Source organism: Prunus mume, linkage group LG8, assembly GCF_029339155.1.
Source record: "Prunus mume cultivar Tortuosa linkage group LG8, ASM2933915v1, whole genome shotgun sequence".
Classification (NCBI taxonomy): Eukaryota; Viridiplantae; Streptophyta; class Magnoliopsida; order Rosales; family Rosaceae; genus Prunus; species Prunus mume.
In genome coordinates this window covers 13,093,015-13,108,862 of record NC_142705.1, presented here as the reverse complement: position 1 = coordinate 13,108,862, position 15,848 = coordinate 13,093,015, and the positions used below count along the sequence as shown (strand labels likewise).

At 35.9% G+C, this 15,848-nt stretch overlaps 1 protein-coding gene across 1 annotated transcript; it reads left to right on the top strand.

Annotated features, from left to right (window-relative positions):
* The first annotated feature begins 12,323 nt into the window (after positions 1-12,323).
* Positions 12,324-15,043, top strand: NTT (C2H2-type zinc finger family protein). Its single transcript, XM_008242631.2, has 2 exons — positions 12,324-13,031; positions 14,312-15,043. Exons 1-2 carry the CDS (start codon positions 12,405-12,407, stop codon positions 14,747-14,749), a joined length of 1,065 nt encoding a protein of 354 aa, XP_008240853.1. The 5' UTR covers positions 12,324-12,404; the 3' UTR covers positions 14,750-15,043.
* The last annotated feature ends 805 nt before the right edge of the window (positions 15,044-15,848 follow it).

Below are 15,848 nucleotides of genomic sequence, written 5' to 3'. Positions count from 1 at the left end.
CTCTCACTATTTTTTTTAATCAATGGAGGTTGGGGTTTTGGGGTTTCAAACTTGGGGCATCTTCAATATTGGGAAGAGAAGTTTCACTAGACCGAGATTTAGTTGGTCTTCTCACTATTTTACTACTATTTTTGAGAAAAGTATTATGTCTATCCTATATAAAGCAAAAGTTCTTTATCTTTATGATTAAATTTTCAATTACCATTATTTAGCAAGGGCTTATAGCTCAAGTAGTTGATAAAATTTACCCATGTACTCGAGGTTCTAAGTTTCATTCTCCGTTCCCCAATATCGCTTGTATAAAAATAAAAAAAACTCATCCTTTAAGAAAAAAAAAAACACAATTACTTCATTTGAAGCAGGAAAATACACAAAACAATAATATATTAAAATGCACAAGTTGCATCCTTTAAGGCTGAAGTTGCAGAATTGCATAAGCTCGTCAAACAATCAAACCGAAAAAATCAAGACTTTGCTGAACTGGTGCAAGTTTTACAAACACGTGTAAAGACTCATAGGTTATAGTTTTATTGATGAATTTAATGCTTTTAAAGACTCGTAGAGTACCACTGTCACACCCCGAATCGGCTCTGCCGTAGAACGATATTGTCCACTTTGGGCCTACCATGCCCTCACAGTTTTGTTTCTGGAAATTCATGAGCAACTTCCAAGTGGATCACCCATCCTAAGATTGCTCTAGTCCAAACTTGCTTAACTTCAGAGTTCTCATGACTCTGAAGCCAGTGAGTTCCCAAAAGGCCTCATACTAGATGGAGGTGGACATGCACATATAAGGCATATCACCCCTTATTCGTTGGTCGTGTGGGATGTTACAATTCACCCCCCTTAGGGGCCAGACGTCCCCTTGGCACACTCCCACCATACGGCATAGTGGCTATGATACCATTTTGCCACACTCCAGATTGGCTCCACCTTAGCACAATATTGTCTACTTTGGGCCCCCCATGCCCTCACGGTTTTGTTTCTGAAGATGGACATGCACATATAAGGCATATCACCCTCTCTCCGTTGGTCATGTGGGATGTTACAATTCACCCCCCTTAGGGGTCAGACGTTCTCGTTGGCACACTCGCACCACACGGCAAAGTGGCTATGATACCATTTTGTCACACCCCGGATTGGCTTCGCAGTAGCACGATATTGTCTGCTTTGGGCCCCCCATGCCCTCACGATTTTGTTTCTGGGAACTCACGAGCAACTTCCCAATGGGTCACCCACTTAAGATTTCTCTAGCCCAAACTCGCTTAACTTCGAAGTTCCCATGACTCTAAAGTTAGTGAGCTCTTAAAAAGCCCTGTGCTAGATGAAGATGGGCATGCACATATAAGGCATATCATCCCATCTTCGTTGGTCGTGTGAGATGTTACAACCACTTTTGTAGTTTTATTTATTTTGTTGTTGGCGTGTTTGATTAAAATCATTTATAATCATAAGTTATATTTTATTATGTCATATCACAATTGGAACCCCAAGAAAATAGAGAATTTAAAAGAGAAAAAATAGATAAGAAAAAGGGAAAATTCTCTAATTTTTTATATAGAAAATTTACACTATAACCCCTTGGGTTACAGATCCTGGATTCGCCATTGCACACAACTCTAACCAATAAATATGGCCCCTACCTCTGTGAGATATGAAGAAAGCAAATAACCATTCCTTTCCTTCATCGCCAAACTTGTCTCTCTATCTCAAAACTTATATATGCAAAAAATAATTAACACACTCGTGTGTAGCTTTATCTTATCACAAAGTTTTCCTCTCACGATGTGATTGGGAGCAACCATATCTTTCCTCTTATTTCTCTCTTTCTAACACCAGAGAGTGAACTGAACAAAATGAGATAATAATAAATAAAAACTAGTTCTGATGGTTTTAGGCCATAAACCTTTTCTTCATATTAAATGAGAATATGAAGAAAAAAGGGAAGAAACTTGGACGAAGTCCATAGCTATTGCTCCACCGATGAGTCGTCACCATCGGTGCTTCATCCAACACTTCCACATGGATCACAAAATGTACAATCTACTACACATGGCCTCCACAATGTCATTTAAAACTAGCGAAGTTGTCGATACGTAGATGAGCCTCATTAAGAGACAATCTATATCGAAGCTTTTTCATCCTTCTCAATTGCATCTCCTATTGCAACACCATTTACACCACTAAAGCTACCAACTCGTGATCTACAAAACACAAAGGGTAATGTCCCAACCAATTGCCGAAAACTGTCCGACATGACATCAAAATCTTTGCCGTGTATACCAAAGTTTATTGTCGACACTAAGAGTATTGCGTTAAGCTATCGACGCTCAATAATAGTCATTTTTCTTTGTTGAGGCAGATAACTATGACAAGAAGCTCATCACATTGAAGAAACCAAAGAAATCAATAGAGTGAGATTTATTATTTCAAGGTGAAATTGCTACACTAGACAAGAAACATGACGAACACAAAGTCACAATGCCATCAATGTGGCTAAACTTTCGAAATATCTCTATCTAGCCATCAACTTTGTGATGCAACAATTTCAACTCAAACCAAAGACCTCTGGTCCTTGTAGGGCAGACAACTGTTTCCATTCAACCGCGACATATGAGCAACATGTCAAAAATATAATCTCACATTTTCCTAGCATGGTTGAGGACATTCACAATATCTCCTTATGATATATCCACCATTAATGGAATAGGTTGTCCAAATCTATTTACTCCATAAAGTTTCCAAGCCATTTACTTCTTTTGATATTGTAGTGCTCTATTGAACGTGCTCCATGCACTTGAATATTCCTGAAGCTTCAAGGCCATCATCCTCTTCTTAGAAATTGCCTTTTGGTAGTCTCCTGGAATTGATCTAGTTCCTTGTGTTGGTAGCGAAGATTTAGAGCAAATTTGATTGATATAAAATGAATCACTTAGGTGGGACCACAGGAGGCTTTAGCCTACCTAAGCAAAGCCATGCTACAAAGGCATGTAATAATGAGGATTTCTAACACACCACACCAAAATTGTCCTTGGGGAATGAACCTGAGGTAATTACAACACCCAATTCCTCTTTTGGGATTGGTAGCTTAAGAGACAAATTAATAAATAAAGTCAATTTTACTAAGAGTGTGGGTATTGAGGTCAATTTCCTAGCCTTTGATTATGAAGATTTGAATGATGATGAGGATGTTGTGATCTCTCAAAAAGTGTGTCGTCCGAGTATTCAATTCTCGGATCGAGCCATGAATCGTCTCTGTCAACCATGGAAGAATGCTTTGATCATCAAACTTCTTGGGAGATCTCGCACGTATAACTATCACCATGGAAGAATGCTTTGATCATCAAACTACTTGGGAGATCTCACACATATAACTATCTTCAAGCTCAGCTGCAGCAAAAGTGAAAACTTAAAGGTAATTAGAAGCTTGTTGATATATTAAACAATTATTTTGTGGTGAAGTTTGCCTTGGATGAGGACTTTAATTTTGTACTAACTGGAGGACCCTAGATTATTGCGGGTCAATACCTGGTTATGCAAAAATGAAGGCCTGGGTTTAACCCAGCAACTGCTCAGATTGTAAACATGGCAACTTAGATTCATGTTTCAGGTAACCAACTAGAATGCTTTGATGTTTGGGCCCTTAAAATAATTAGTAACTTGTTGGGGAAATTGTTAGAAATTGATTCTCTAACAACTTATTAATGGGCAAATTTGCTAGACTATGTGTTGAATTGGATTTGACTAAGCCTCTTAAGGCATTTATCCAGTTCAACCAAGTTTGGTATAATATTGAATTTGAAGGCCACCCTAATATTTGTTATATGTGTGGGAGACATGGGCACAAAAAAAGAAAACTGTGAACTAAAAGCTATTGTTGCTGCTGAAAAGGTGGGGAAAATTCCAGATGTTATACCTTCCAAGGGAGATGATGTTGCTAAGGAATAAGTGTTGTTATGTTAACTCGCAATTGTACGGGCTAATTAGTAGTATAGCGAGACAAGTACGAGGTCATACCCACGAGGACTGAGAAGTTAAACTTAGTTATGTGCTTAGATTATCGAATTGAAGAAAGTAGGACGTTAAGTCTATAATAGAATTTAAAGTGAGAGTGATTGTGATTGTCAAAACAAATGAAGCAAAATGAAATTGCAAACAAAAAGCAAATGAATAAGTGCAACAAAGGGTGGTTTTAAAGGTTGGAAAATAGATTTGGAGACTAGGGCATTCGATTCACCATAACAATCCAATTCTAGATTATAAGGATTCAAGTGACAAGTTTAATTCAGATTCAAAGATTGATTCTAGCTGAAGTATGATTAAGCCATAGTGTCTAGTCCTAACCTTATATTCCTAATTCCCTAATTAGATCATTGTTGTCGAACCTAAATTATGCATTAAAAATCCATTAAGCACATAAGAATGTTTTAAACAACCAAGCATGTATCTATTCCATGTTGTCGAATATCCATACATACTTTTCCTATTCATAGTTCAGTTAGAATTAAAACATATGGTGTCTACTCTTAATTCCAAACAAGATACACAAATTTGAATGATAGCTAGGCATTCCAATTAGCATAAAGGCAGGTAAGCATGAATGAATAAGAACATGAATCATGAATCAAACTTGAAATTTGAAATTTGTAAACCTAGAATATTCATGTTAGGTTACATCGAAACTCTATTTGTGGATTTTGCTACTCATAGTAGGAAAGAAACTTAAACAGAAATGAGAAAATATAATGAATGCAATAAGAGTAGAAAACCCTTTTATGAAGTTCTTATGGTGTCTAATGCTACTCTAAGAGCTTCTCCATGTCTAATGCTTCTCCAAGAGCTTTTCCAAGTCTAGAAGGATGTATAAAGGTTAAAAATGTGATTTTGGATGAGTTGGGTGAATGGTGATGGCTGAGAAAAAAGAAATTTGTAGGGAAATGGAAAAGAGGCTTGTGGGGACAGTTTTGGTGATTTGGGGCTGTTTAGAGTTTCGAGTTGATGGCTGGAGTGTTTGGGGTTATGAGAGTGTTTGAGGATGATTTCTAAATGTGTTTAGGGAATGATGGGAGTGTGGATGATGGAGTGAATGGATGAATTGTGGGAGTGTGAATCCCACAATGTGTTTCTTTTTGGTGTGGAATGGAAGTGATATTTATAAGGAGAAGGAAGTTAGAAATCTGAATTGAGTATGGCTTTCTCCTACAACACCCACTTTACCAACCTTAACTAACACAATAATGCAATACAAAATCAGTTTCTTTTCTTATTTGGCTACTGCACTTCACCAACAAATCCCGCTAGAAATCATAGCTCATGCATAGCTCATCATGACTAAGCAACAATCAGCTCATATTTAGGTCAAAAGGACCAGCAACTTCATGGGCTAAAAAATTGGACTATTCTTAAGCAAATGACAACTTTGAGCCTTCCATCTTGAAGTTCATAATGTCATATTTCCAAGCACATGTGATTTGGGCCAATCCAAAGTCAAATGAAGATGTTAAGGTCGAAACAATTGCTAACTCAATCTGCACATTTTCGCACCTTTTCCTATCCAAAGCCACCATTGCTACCTAAAGCTCAATAAATTGAATGATAAACACAAAAAAGATTAAAAGCACAAGTTTAACTCAAAAATATAATGAAATCATAAGCTAGAAGGGTACAAAATGATATACAATTATAACCGATCAAAAAGAGAATATTGATTGTGCTTTTGAAAACTTGAGAGGCCCTTTGAATATGCCAGTTAGAAGGAAACCCAAGCATGTGGTTAACAACTTGGAAAACAAGGGATCTAGAGGTGGCAACTTTGGGTCTAGGTTCGATACTTAAAAAAATGTGAGTGAAGGCTCTGCGAATGATGGAGTGTCATTTCGTGTGAATGTCGGAAAGCACAATTATGGTATGGACAAAATCTGAAAACAAAACTCTTAGTCCATGGAAATCTTTAAATGACATTTCTAATAAGCCTTCATCGAAATCTGTTAAAAGGACTGATGGTTCTATATTTATGAGTCAATCTAACAACACTGTGGCTGGGGGTCTGACTACTGAGGAAAGGTTAATGAATGGTGAGCAAAGGATTTGGAACCACATTTCTGTGAATGAACAATTGAACAATTGGATTAGTGGTCAAAAAAATTACAAGGAAACGGTGCCTATGTCTTTAGGCACCAACCAACCAATATTACTCACCTAAAGTTGATGCTTGGGGAGAAACATTCTACTGAGGAAGGAGTTGTCCCTTTGGCATCTAAAGCCCATGATGGTACGATCCCAAGTAAGCTTGTGAATCCGGCTTTAGGACAAATGAACTCTCCAATTAGAGACTTAGCATATAACACATTCACTATTGTTGATCAGAACTAGTTCATTGGAGATAACTTTAAAAGTTTGCAGATAGTCACGCAGAGAGTGAGGCGTTCCTTAAAGCTCATTACTTGAAAACGAGCTTAATTGGTATAATGCTTAGAAAGTTTATTCCAAAATTCATGGTAGATTTTGGCTGCTATGATGGATATAGCTAGTTTACAAACAAAAGTAAGGATGACGTGTTACATAACACCTTGGTGTACCATTGTGGTATGGGCACGAGTATGAGCTTTGTTTTGACAAATGGATATGGGCACTTGTGAGTATCATGGTAACCCGTGAGTTCATAACCTACACACTTTAAAAATTTTGTTTCGTCGTAATGATAAAATTACACTTGGTCCAAAAGTACCATATCTTAGTATGATAAGTGCTTTATTACATTTAACATAATCTACTATACAGAAAGGCTACAATTAAGGGGTATAAGTAAGGGGCTTAAGTGAGTGGTCTAATCCAACTATTAAACTTCAACATTTTCAACTTACACATGGTTGGATTGGACCCCTCACTTAAGCCCCCCTCACTCATACATGTTGTTTTATGATTCAACTGCACCAAAATTGATTCAGTTGCATCCTCAAGTTGTGATACTCGTAAGTGCAAGGCTGTTCGGTAGTATAACATGTGCAAGTGCGAGGTTGATCCCACGAGGATTGATGATAGATTGATTCAATTCGATTCCCTGCACAAAATAGAAAACAAAATAAAACAGAAAAATTGAAAACAAGAAAGAAAGAAAAGAACAGAAGAATAGAAAACAAGAAAGAAAGAAAAGAACTAACTCAAGCAAATCAGTTAAAAGTTCAATTCAAATTCACATATTGATTCTAGCTAAAGTATGATTAAGCCATGGTGTTTAGTCCTAACCTTGTATTCCTAATTCCCTAATTAGATACTTGTTGTCGAACTTAAATAAGCATTAGAAATCCATTAAGCATAAAAGAATGTTTTAAACAACTAAGTATGTATCTAATCCTTGTTGTTAAATGTCCATACATACTCTTCCATCCATAGTTCAATTCGAATTAAGACATATGGTGGCTACTCTTAATTCCAACCAAGATAGCTAACATACAAGTTTTAATGGTGATCAATCATTCAAACAAACATATTAAGTAATAAGCATAATAAATAAGAACAAAAACTGTAATTGAAACTTGGAAACTAATCAAACTTGAAAACTTAAAATAAGAAATTATATGACAATGAAAAATAAATTACAACTAAGGAAAACATGAAGGAAAATTTAGCAAAAGGGTTTTATTGCAACAATTGAGAACTTAAAAGGAAAACTAAGAGAATTTGAGAGAGAGAAGGGAGAGAAGGAAGGTCGACACCTCTCTAGAGCACCTCTCCCTTCTCTTCCTCAAATTCTCTAAGTTCTCAAACACACCCCAAGGGGAGGAGCTCTCAAACACCTCTCTAGAAATCCTTTCTCTTCTTTTCCTTAAATTCTCTTAGTTCTCAAACAGAGCCCAAGGAGGGGAGCTCTCAAACACCTCTTTAGAGCTCCTCTCCCTTCTCTTCCTCAAATTCTCTAAGTTATCAAACACACCCTAGAGGGGGAGCTCTCAAACATCTCTCTATAGCTCCTCTCCCTTATCTCCCTCAAATTCTCTTAGTTTTTCTTTTAAGTTCTCTATTGTTGTAATAAAACCCTTTTGCTAAATTTTCCTTTATGTTTTTCTTAGTTGTAGTTTATTTTTCATTGTCATGTAATTTCTTATTTTAAGTTTTCAAGTTTGATTAGTTTCCAAGATTCAATTACAATTTTTGTTTTTATTCATTATGCTTATAAGTTAATATGCTTATTTGAATGATTGATCACCATTAAAACTTATATGTTAGTTATCTTGGTTGGAATTAAGAGTAGACACCATATGCCTTAATTCGAATTGAACTATGAATAAGAAGAGTATGTATGGACATTCGACAATAGGGATTAGATACATGTTTGGTTGTTTAAAATATTTTTCTATGCTTAAATGGATTTCTAATGCTTAATTTAAGTTCAAAAACAATGATCTAATTAGGGAATTAGGAATACAAGGTTAGGACCAAACACTTTGGCTTAATCATACTTTAACTAGAATCAATCCGTGAATTTGAATTGAACTTGTTAATTGATTTGCTTGAGTTAGTTCTTTTCTTTCTTTCTTGTTTTCAATTCTTTTGTTTTGTTTTCTATTTTGTGAAAGGAATCGAATTGAATCAATCTGTCATCAATCCTTGTGGAATCGACCTCGCACTTACATATGCTATACTACCGCATGGCTCGTGCACTTGCGAGTATCACAAGTTGAGGATGAAGCTAAATCAATTTTGGCACAGTTGAATCCGACAACAAGAAGTTTTTTAGTGTGTTTGTAAGCTTGGAGAACCTCACTATTTATAGGCCTAAGGGAAGTAAAAACAATTAGCTCATGCATAGGTCATGCATGACAATGCACTGCAGTCTGCTTGTAAGCTCGTTTTGGGCTTGTTCCTCCATTCATAAAATTTTGGAAAAATATGGGTCTTAAAGCTCTTTGTCTTATCCTTCCAACCATATGTAGCCAGCTCAAGGAAAAATTTGAAAGGCCGTCAAATGTCATTTTTGGCACAATAACACAGATGTTGCCGAATTCACCTTAAGCTACTAAAACTTTAATAACCTTTTTCAGAAGACTCGGAATCATGAACCATAAAATACTCCAGAAACTAAACTCCCACATATTTCCAATGGTTTATGGCTCATTAGCTGGTTCTTCCGAAGAACGTAAAGTCCAATCTATGAATTTGACTGATCTGCAGACATAGTTTTGAGCTAACTTGACTCCAAAATGCATTAAATGAGTCCTAAAGCTTAATACACTGAAACAAACACAAAAGTGATTAAAAGCACAATTTTAACTTAAAAACATAATTAAATTATAAGCTAGAAGGGTACAAAATGATATTTAGGCACTGATCAATACACTCTCATTATAGCAGCTCTCATCTACTATAAACGATATCACATTTCTAACGAATTTATTAGCCAGATATAGATCAGCTCCAATATGTAGACATTGGAACTATATAAAGCATATCTTGCGCTATCTTTGTAGATGTAGTTACTTGTGGAAATACATTGATCTCATGACGATCTACCGAACAAACTGTGATTGCTACATCCTTTAATCATTAAAAAATTCTCGTGCTCATGAAACTAACAAAGAATGTGTTTGGTTAAGATCTCAAATTCATCAAATTCAAAGCACAACAACAAATGCTCTAATGATTATGTATGAAGACAATGGTGCATGTATAACTTAAATCAAAGAATGATTTATCAAGAGTGACACAACCAAACACATATCACCAAAATTATTATACACATGAACTTTAAAAAATTCTAGAGATCGAAGTCAAACAAATTTATTCCTAAGATAATATTTTAGTCATTTTCACCAAAGCTCTACCAAAATCTATATTCTAGAAGTTGATGTATGGTATTAGGGGCGTCGAATTTACAAGCAATCATATTCAAACTTGTTGGGATCATATGAAGATATCAATTTAGGGAAGCATATCCAAAAGTATACTACATCAAACATATGCGCATTTTACTATTTTTCTCTTGGACTAGGCTTTTATATTCCATTGGGTTTTTCATTGTAAGGCCTTAATGAGACATATTTCATTGCGTCCAAAGCGATGTCAATAATCTGGACAAAAGTTGTACTAGTCTTTTCCCTTCGCTAAGGTTTTATCTCACCGAGATTTCTTAGCAAAGGTGTTAATAAGGTAACTTATCATTCATGCGCAGACATCCAGGCAATCCACTTGGATTCAATAGGTATTGGTTCATTTTACTATTAATTAAATTGTTATTATTAATATTTAGAGAGAAGTTATGATGGTTTCACCTTATTATAACTTAAGTAACATTTACATATCATTTCTCTCAAACGCTCTCCACTTCTCTCCCTCTCAAACCCGAGTCACCGCTCCTATCCTAGAAAGGAGGAGGGAAGGTCACTGTCTTTCCTCCCTTCTCCTTCCTTATCTTCTATGATCCTTTCCCTCGCTCTTTTCTCTTGCCTTCCTTTTGGTTTTTTTGTTGAGCTTGTGGTCATTTATGACCTTTTGAGGGTTTGGTTGTGCTCTCTGCTCTACTTTTTTGTTGCCCTGGATCTCTTTAAATCCTTCTCACCTTGTGATGCCCCTTTATTTTGCAGCTTTATCTTGGTGTTGTTTGGGTTCTTTTTGCAGATCTGTGGGTTTTGTGTTTTTTTTTGGTAGATTCCTGTGTGGCAGCGGTTCTCCCATCAACCTGGTCTTCTACCATAGTGTTCCTGTTTTCGAGCATCTCAGTTGGTTTTCAGTTTTTTTTGTTGTTGTAATAATTACATCAACTCTTTTGTGACTTGGGTGTTTTGTTTGTAATTGAGTCTTTACTTGTAATTTTACTTATGAGAGTTTAAAAGTTGTAGTTGTATTGGTAGTTTTGGGCAATGAGTCCATATCTGATTTGTTTAGGCTTGCAGCTTTCATGATGAAATGTGTTTGGATTTATGCCACTACTAGTGGACATATGCCTTGTGGTGTATTTCTCTATTTTTGGAATAACACTGCGTGGTTACTATACTTCCACACAGTGGCGGAGCCAGGATTTCACATTAGAGGGGGCCTTTCACAAAAATTTTAAAATAATTCGAATAGGGGTCCTCAAGCGCTAAACGTGTTAATAAGTTAATAATATCATTTCATACTTGATTAATAATTGATCCATTTATTACAATCATAATTGTCCTGAATTTCATATTTTTGAATATTAATCTCATCATCTACACTATTAAAGACTCAAAATTTAATAATTTATACTTCAACAGAGAGAAGAAATACAAAAAATGTTCATAAATCCCAATATTAAGATACCCTACTTAGACATGTAAAATGGGGGGAAGGAGAATTCACAAAGCTTAAATTAAACAAAAGAGGAAGAGAAGGAGAAAAAAAAAAAGAGTTTTTACTCCAAGAAGCAAACATATAAGAAAAAATATGAGGAAAAAAAAATGAGAGAGGGCCTGGGTCCACCCTAGTCCTTAGGTGGCTCCGCCACTGCTTCCACATTTGTGTCAACCTTTTTTTGAGTATTTTATGCCCTTGTGGTTGATGGTCTTGGTGCCTAAGTGATGATGATCTTGTCTTGTATCTTGGAGGGGAAAATACAAGAGATATACTACTGCACCGGTTCGTGGGTTTTGCCAAATCGTAGAGGGCTTGAATCTCCTTACAAAGAGCTGAATATCCGTGCTTCAACCTAATTGTCTATGTGCCTCTTGGGGCATAAAATAATTCTTTTATTTTTTTTAATTGTTTCCAGCAATATGTAATGTCTTATTAGTTAAGTTCTTTAATTATGTAAACTAGGTTAACTTTGAGCATAGCATGCAAGTAACTCTAACCCTACAAAATGAGCCTAATGGAAAGGAAAAGATACAGTAAAAATTCTTATTTCTTTCTTAATTATTTGATTTCCAACGATTTTATTTTTTGTAAGATAATTTACAACTTTAGTTAGTTGCCAAAAGGATTTATCCTAAATAAGGAAAATAGAGTATAATTTTATAGGCTGAAAATTAGTGTATATATATATTAAAACCTTAAAACCTTGAAGCCTAAAAAAAAAAAAAAAAAACGGCCACTAATGCTATTATCCTAGATTCTACATATACTTTGCAAACACAATAAAATAGAACTAGATTCTTTTTTAATCAAAATTAATTAGGTAGACTTTAATTATTATTATTTTGGGTTGTATGTGTTCTTCACTAGGTGATTCTATTTTCCCCCTTTCCCTTACCTTTACTACTTCTCTCACTGTGTTGTACTACTACTTTAATAACTCGGCTCTCCACCGTCCACTCCCTTCAGTCATCTTGTACTCTCTCTCTCTCTCTCTCTCTCTCTCTCTCTCTCTCTCTCTATAAAAGCAAGGTCACCCAGCATAACTATTCCCTTCATCTCACACAGTATAGTAGTACCCTTTTTAATTAACCATGGCTGACTACCCCTACTCATCAAATTTCTTCCCAGGTCTCTTCAAATTCAACCCTCTTTATCAACATCACCATGAACAGCCTCCAAACCCTCCTCCTCCTCCTCCTCCTCATCCTTATGCCCACAACTTTTTCCTCAACCAGTCTCACTCTTTTTACTGCACCACCCAACAAACTGTTACCTCTAGGCCCCCTTCCCCTCCTCTCAGAGAAGCCCTCCCTCTCCTCAGCCGCTTAAGCCCAACAAACCAACAACAACAACATCATCTCCTTCATGAAAATCAACAAGATCATCATCAGTATAAAGATCAAGATGAGGAAGAAGAAGACGATGATGATGAGAGTGTGACTGTTGCACTTCACATAGGGTTGCCTAGCCCTAGTGCTGCTGAGATGGCCTCTGTGCTGTCTGCTGCTGCAGTTGCTTCTTCCTCCTCAGAGATTAGTACTCATCATCATGAAAAATTAGATCATGGGGGAGATAATGATTCTGCAGGGTACCCCATGAGCTGCAGGCTCAACAAGGGTCAGTATTGGATCCCCACCCCTTCCCAGATTCTCATTGGTCCTACTCAGTTCTCTTGCCCTGTTTGCTACAAGACCTTCAACAGATACAACAACATGCAGGTAATTGATTTCACCATTTAAAGTTGAACAAAATTAATAAAACCATTGGGGTAAATTTCTTGATTCACCATGAAACCATGGCCTCAGAAGCCATTTTCCCTTTTCTCCTCTCTCTCTCTCTCTCTCTCTCCCAATCTTTTTCTTTTTATCAGCCTTTTCTTCTCTCTTTGTTTTCCTCTAATAATTTAAGGACAACAATCAGTCTCATGATGAGCTCAGCTTTTTGTTCCTTAAATTTGTCTTTGATTTTCTTCTCTTAACTATCATCCTATGCTTGGGTTCATAAATGGAAAATCAGATTGGGGTATCCTTTTTCTTTTTTATTTACTTTTTCCAAATTTTACTTTTTAAAAACATATTCATCATCTTCTACTTTTATTTGCATGGTTTCTGGGAATTGGGGTTGAGTAAATCTTTCTGATTCAGCTAAGGCTATACGCAGTACCGTCCCTTTATGTGATTGAACAACACAGGCAATGTTCCTTATGCCTTTAGTACTTTGAAGTCTGTGCTCAAACATATAATGGCAGAAGCTGAAAAATCTTGCAGTGTTTTTTACCAGAGGGGCCAGGTCATAACATTATTCAAGTAACAAATGAGTTTCTGTATGTGGACCTTCAGTCTGCTACAAATCAGTTTTTGGTCATCCAAGCCCCATACTTAGTAATACAAAATATACACCTCTCTCTCTTCTCAATCAACAAATCTTGAAAACTCGATAAGTAATTCATTTTTTTCTTCCTATGATTGCATCTCAATGAGCTCTATCAACTCAGTAAGTAAATTGGTAGATCTCTCTTTTGCAGACAAAGACTTGTAAACTAAGCACTTTCATATGCCTTTTAAAGCGTCCCTAAAACATTCAAACAATTCATTGCGAAAAAAATAAGAATTTACTCCAATTGAAAATGCTTTTTCAAGGGAGGTCCATATATATATATATATATATATATATGTATATATATCTGAATCTTATAAAAATCATGCAGTTTTAATCCCCAAATATTTGCACCTTTAATCCAGTAATTAGTTAGAAAGTTTCTTTCATGTGTACAACAGAAAAGTTAATGAATCTCGGAATTCATCAACAAAAGATGACTAGCATATTAGAAGCCAAATAACAGGCTTAAATACTGCACGTGCCAGCCGGCATTTTGTAGTTATCTTTTTTTTTCTCTCTCCTTGAATTAACTGATAGTTTGGATGTTTTGGTATTCATTGATCACTGATTTTTGTTTTATTATTTTCTTTCTTCCGACTATATATGTTATATATCGTAGATGCATATGTGGGGGCATGGATCTCAGTACAGAAAAGGGCCTGAATCTCTGAGGGGCACTCAACCAACAGGCATGCTTAGGCTTCCTTGCTATTGTTGCACACCAGGTTGCAGGAACAACATCGATCACCCGAGAGCAAAGCCGCTAAAAGACTTCAGAACCCTTCAAACACATTACAAGAGGAAGCATGGAATCAAGCCTTTCATGTGTAGAAAATGTGGCAAGGCATTTGCAGTGAGGGGGGATTGGAGAACCCATGAGAAGAATTGTGGGAAGCTTTGGTATTGCATTTGTGGCTCTGATTTTAAGCACAAGAGGTCTCTTAAAGATCATATCAAGGCCTTTGGGAATGGGCATGCAGCTTATGGCATTGACGGCTTTGAAGAAGAAGATGATCCTGCTTCCGAAGTAGAGCAAGATAATGAGTCCATGCAGTAATTAATTACTTGGAAGAGAATTAAGAAACATTAAGTATTGTTCATTAATATCATCATTAGCATATGAACTTAATTAGAGGGGTAATATTTATTGACATAGCCATGGCTTTCTGAGTAAGAGGTATGTAAGCATCATTTTGCTTAGGGGCCACCTTTTTTCTTCTTCTTTTTGCTCTTAGTATTTAGCTCTTTTCTCAGTTCTGTAAGAGGTTCCAAAACACATCCATGTTGACCAAGTGATTTATGTCAACCCATTGTTCATCCAACTAATGTTAATGGCTTTTAGTTTTTATAATTTTCTGTCCCTTTTGTTTTTCTGCGAGAAAATGGTATTTCATTCAACTCAAACGGAACATTACATGGTAGAAAAATCTTTAACGAATTGATAACTTACTGATCACTGTGAACCTCAAGATGGGAAACAATATGCCGAGAAGGCCACATTGTACCTTAATGATTATTCATTTTCTTTAAGAAGTATATATTCTAATATTTGGATTGCCCTTGACACTTATAATAAGGAGAAAGAGAGAATTTAAGAAGATGGTCAATGAGAAGAGAAGAATCTTTGAAATAAGACGATCTAACTTTTGGAGATAATAATAATATACGCACGGATAATTGAACTTTAGGGGTTTGGGGCTTTTGGCTTTAATAATTCAATTTCCTTTTAGGATCCTCCCAAAGAGTATTCATCAATTCACAAATCTCATAATTCCAAATGCTCGTTATATATCTGTGTCTTGAGTCTCACATCAATTTTGTATTCTGTTAATAAATTTTATTGTATAAGTGAATCACGAACATATTTGTTGAAATCTTGATAAGGATGTCATAATTTGAGTGAGTCCTAATGAGAACGTCATGAATTTAAGTAGAGATTGAAATATATGTTCCATTCTAATTTTGTTTATGTTAATTAATTAGAGTATGCTATCTTGGTTATAATGATTAAAGTAAACTTTATTAGTGACTAATTATAATGTCTTTAGGAATATTGCATCAAGAAGGCGAGTTGGTATCCGAAATGGTGGCAATATTGTAAAGGCAAAGTTAAGAGGAAAGCAAGACAAGGGTTGGGTATATTTTGTTCCAAATGT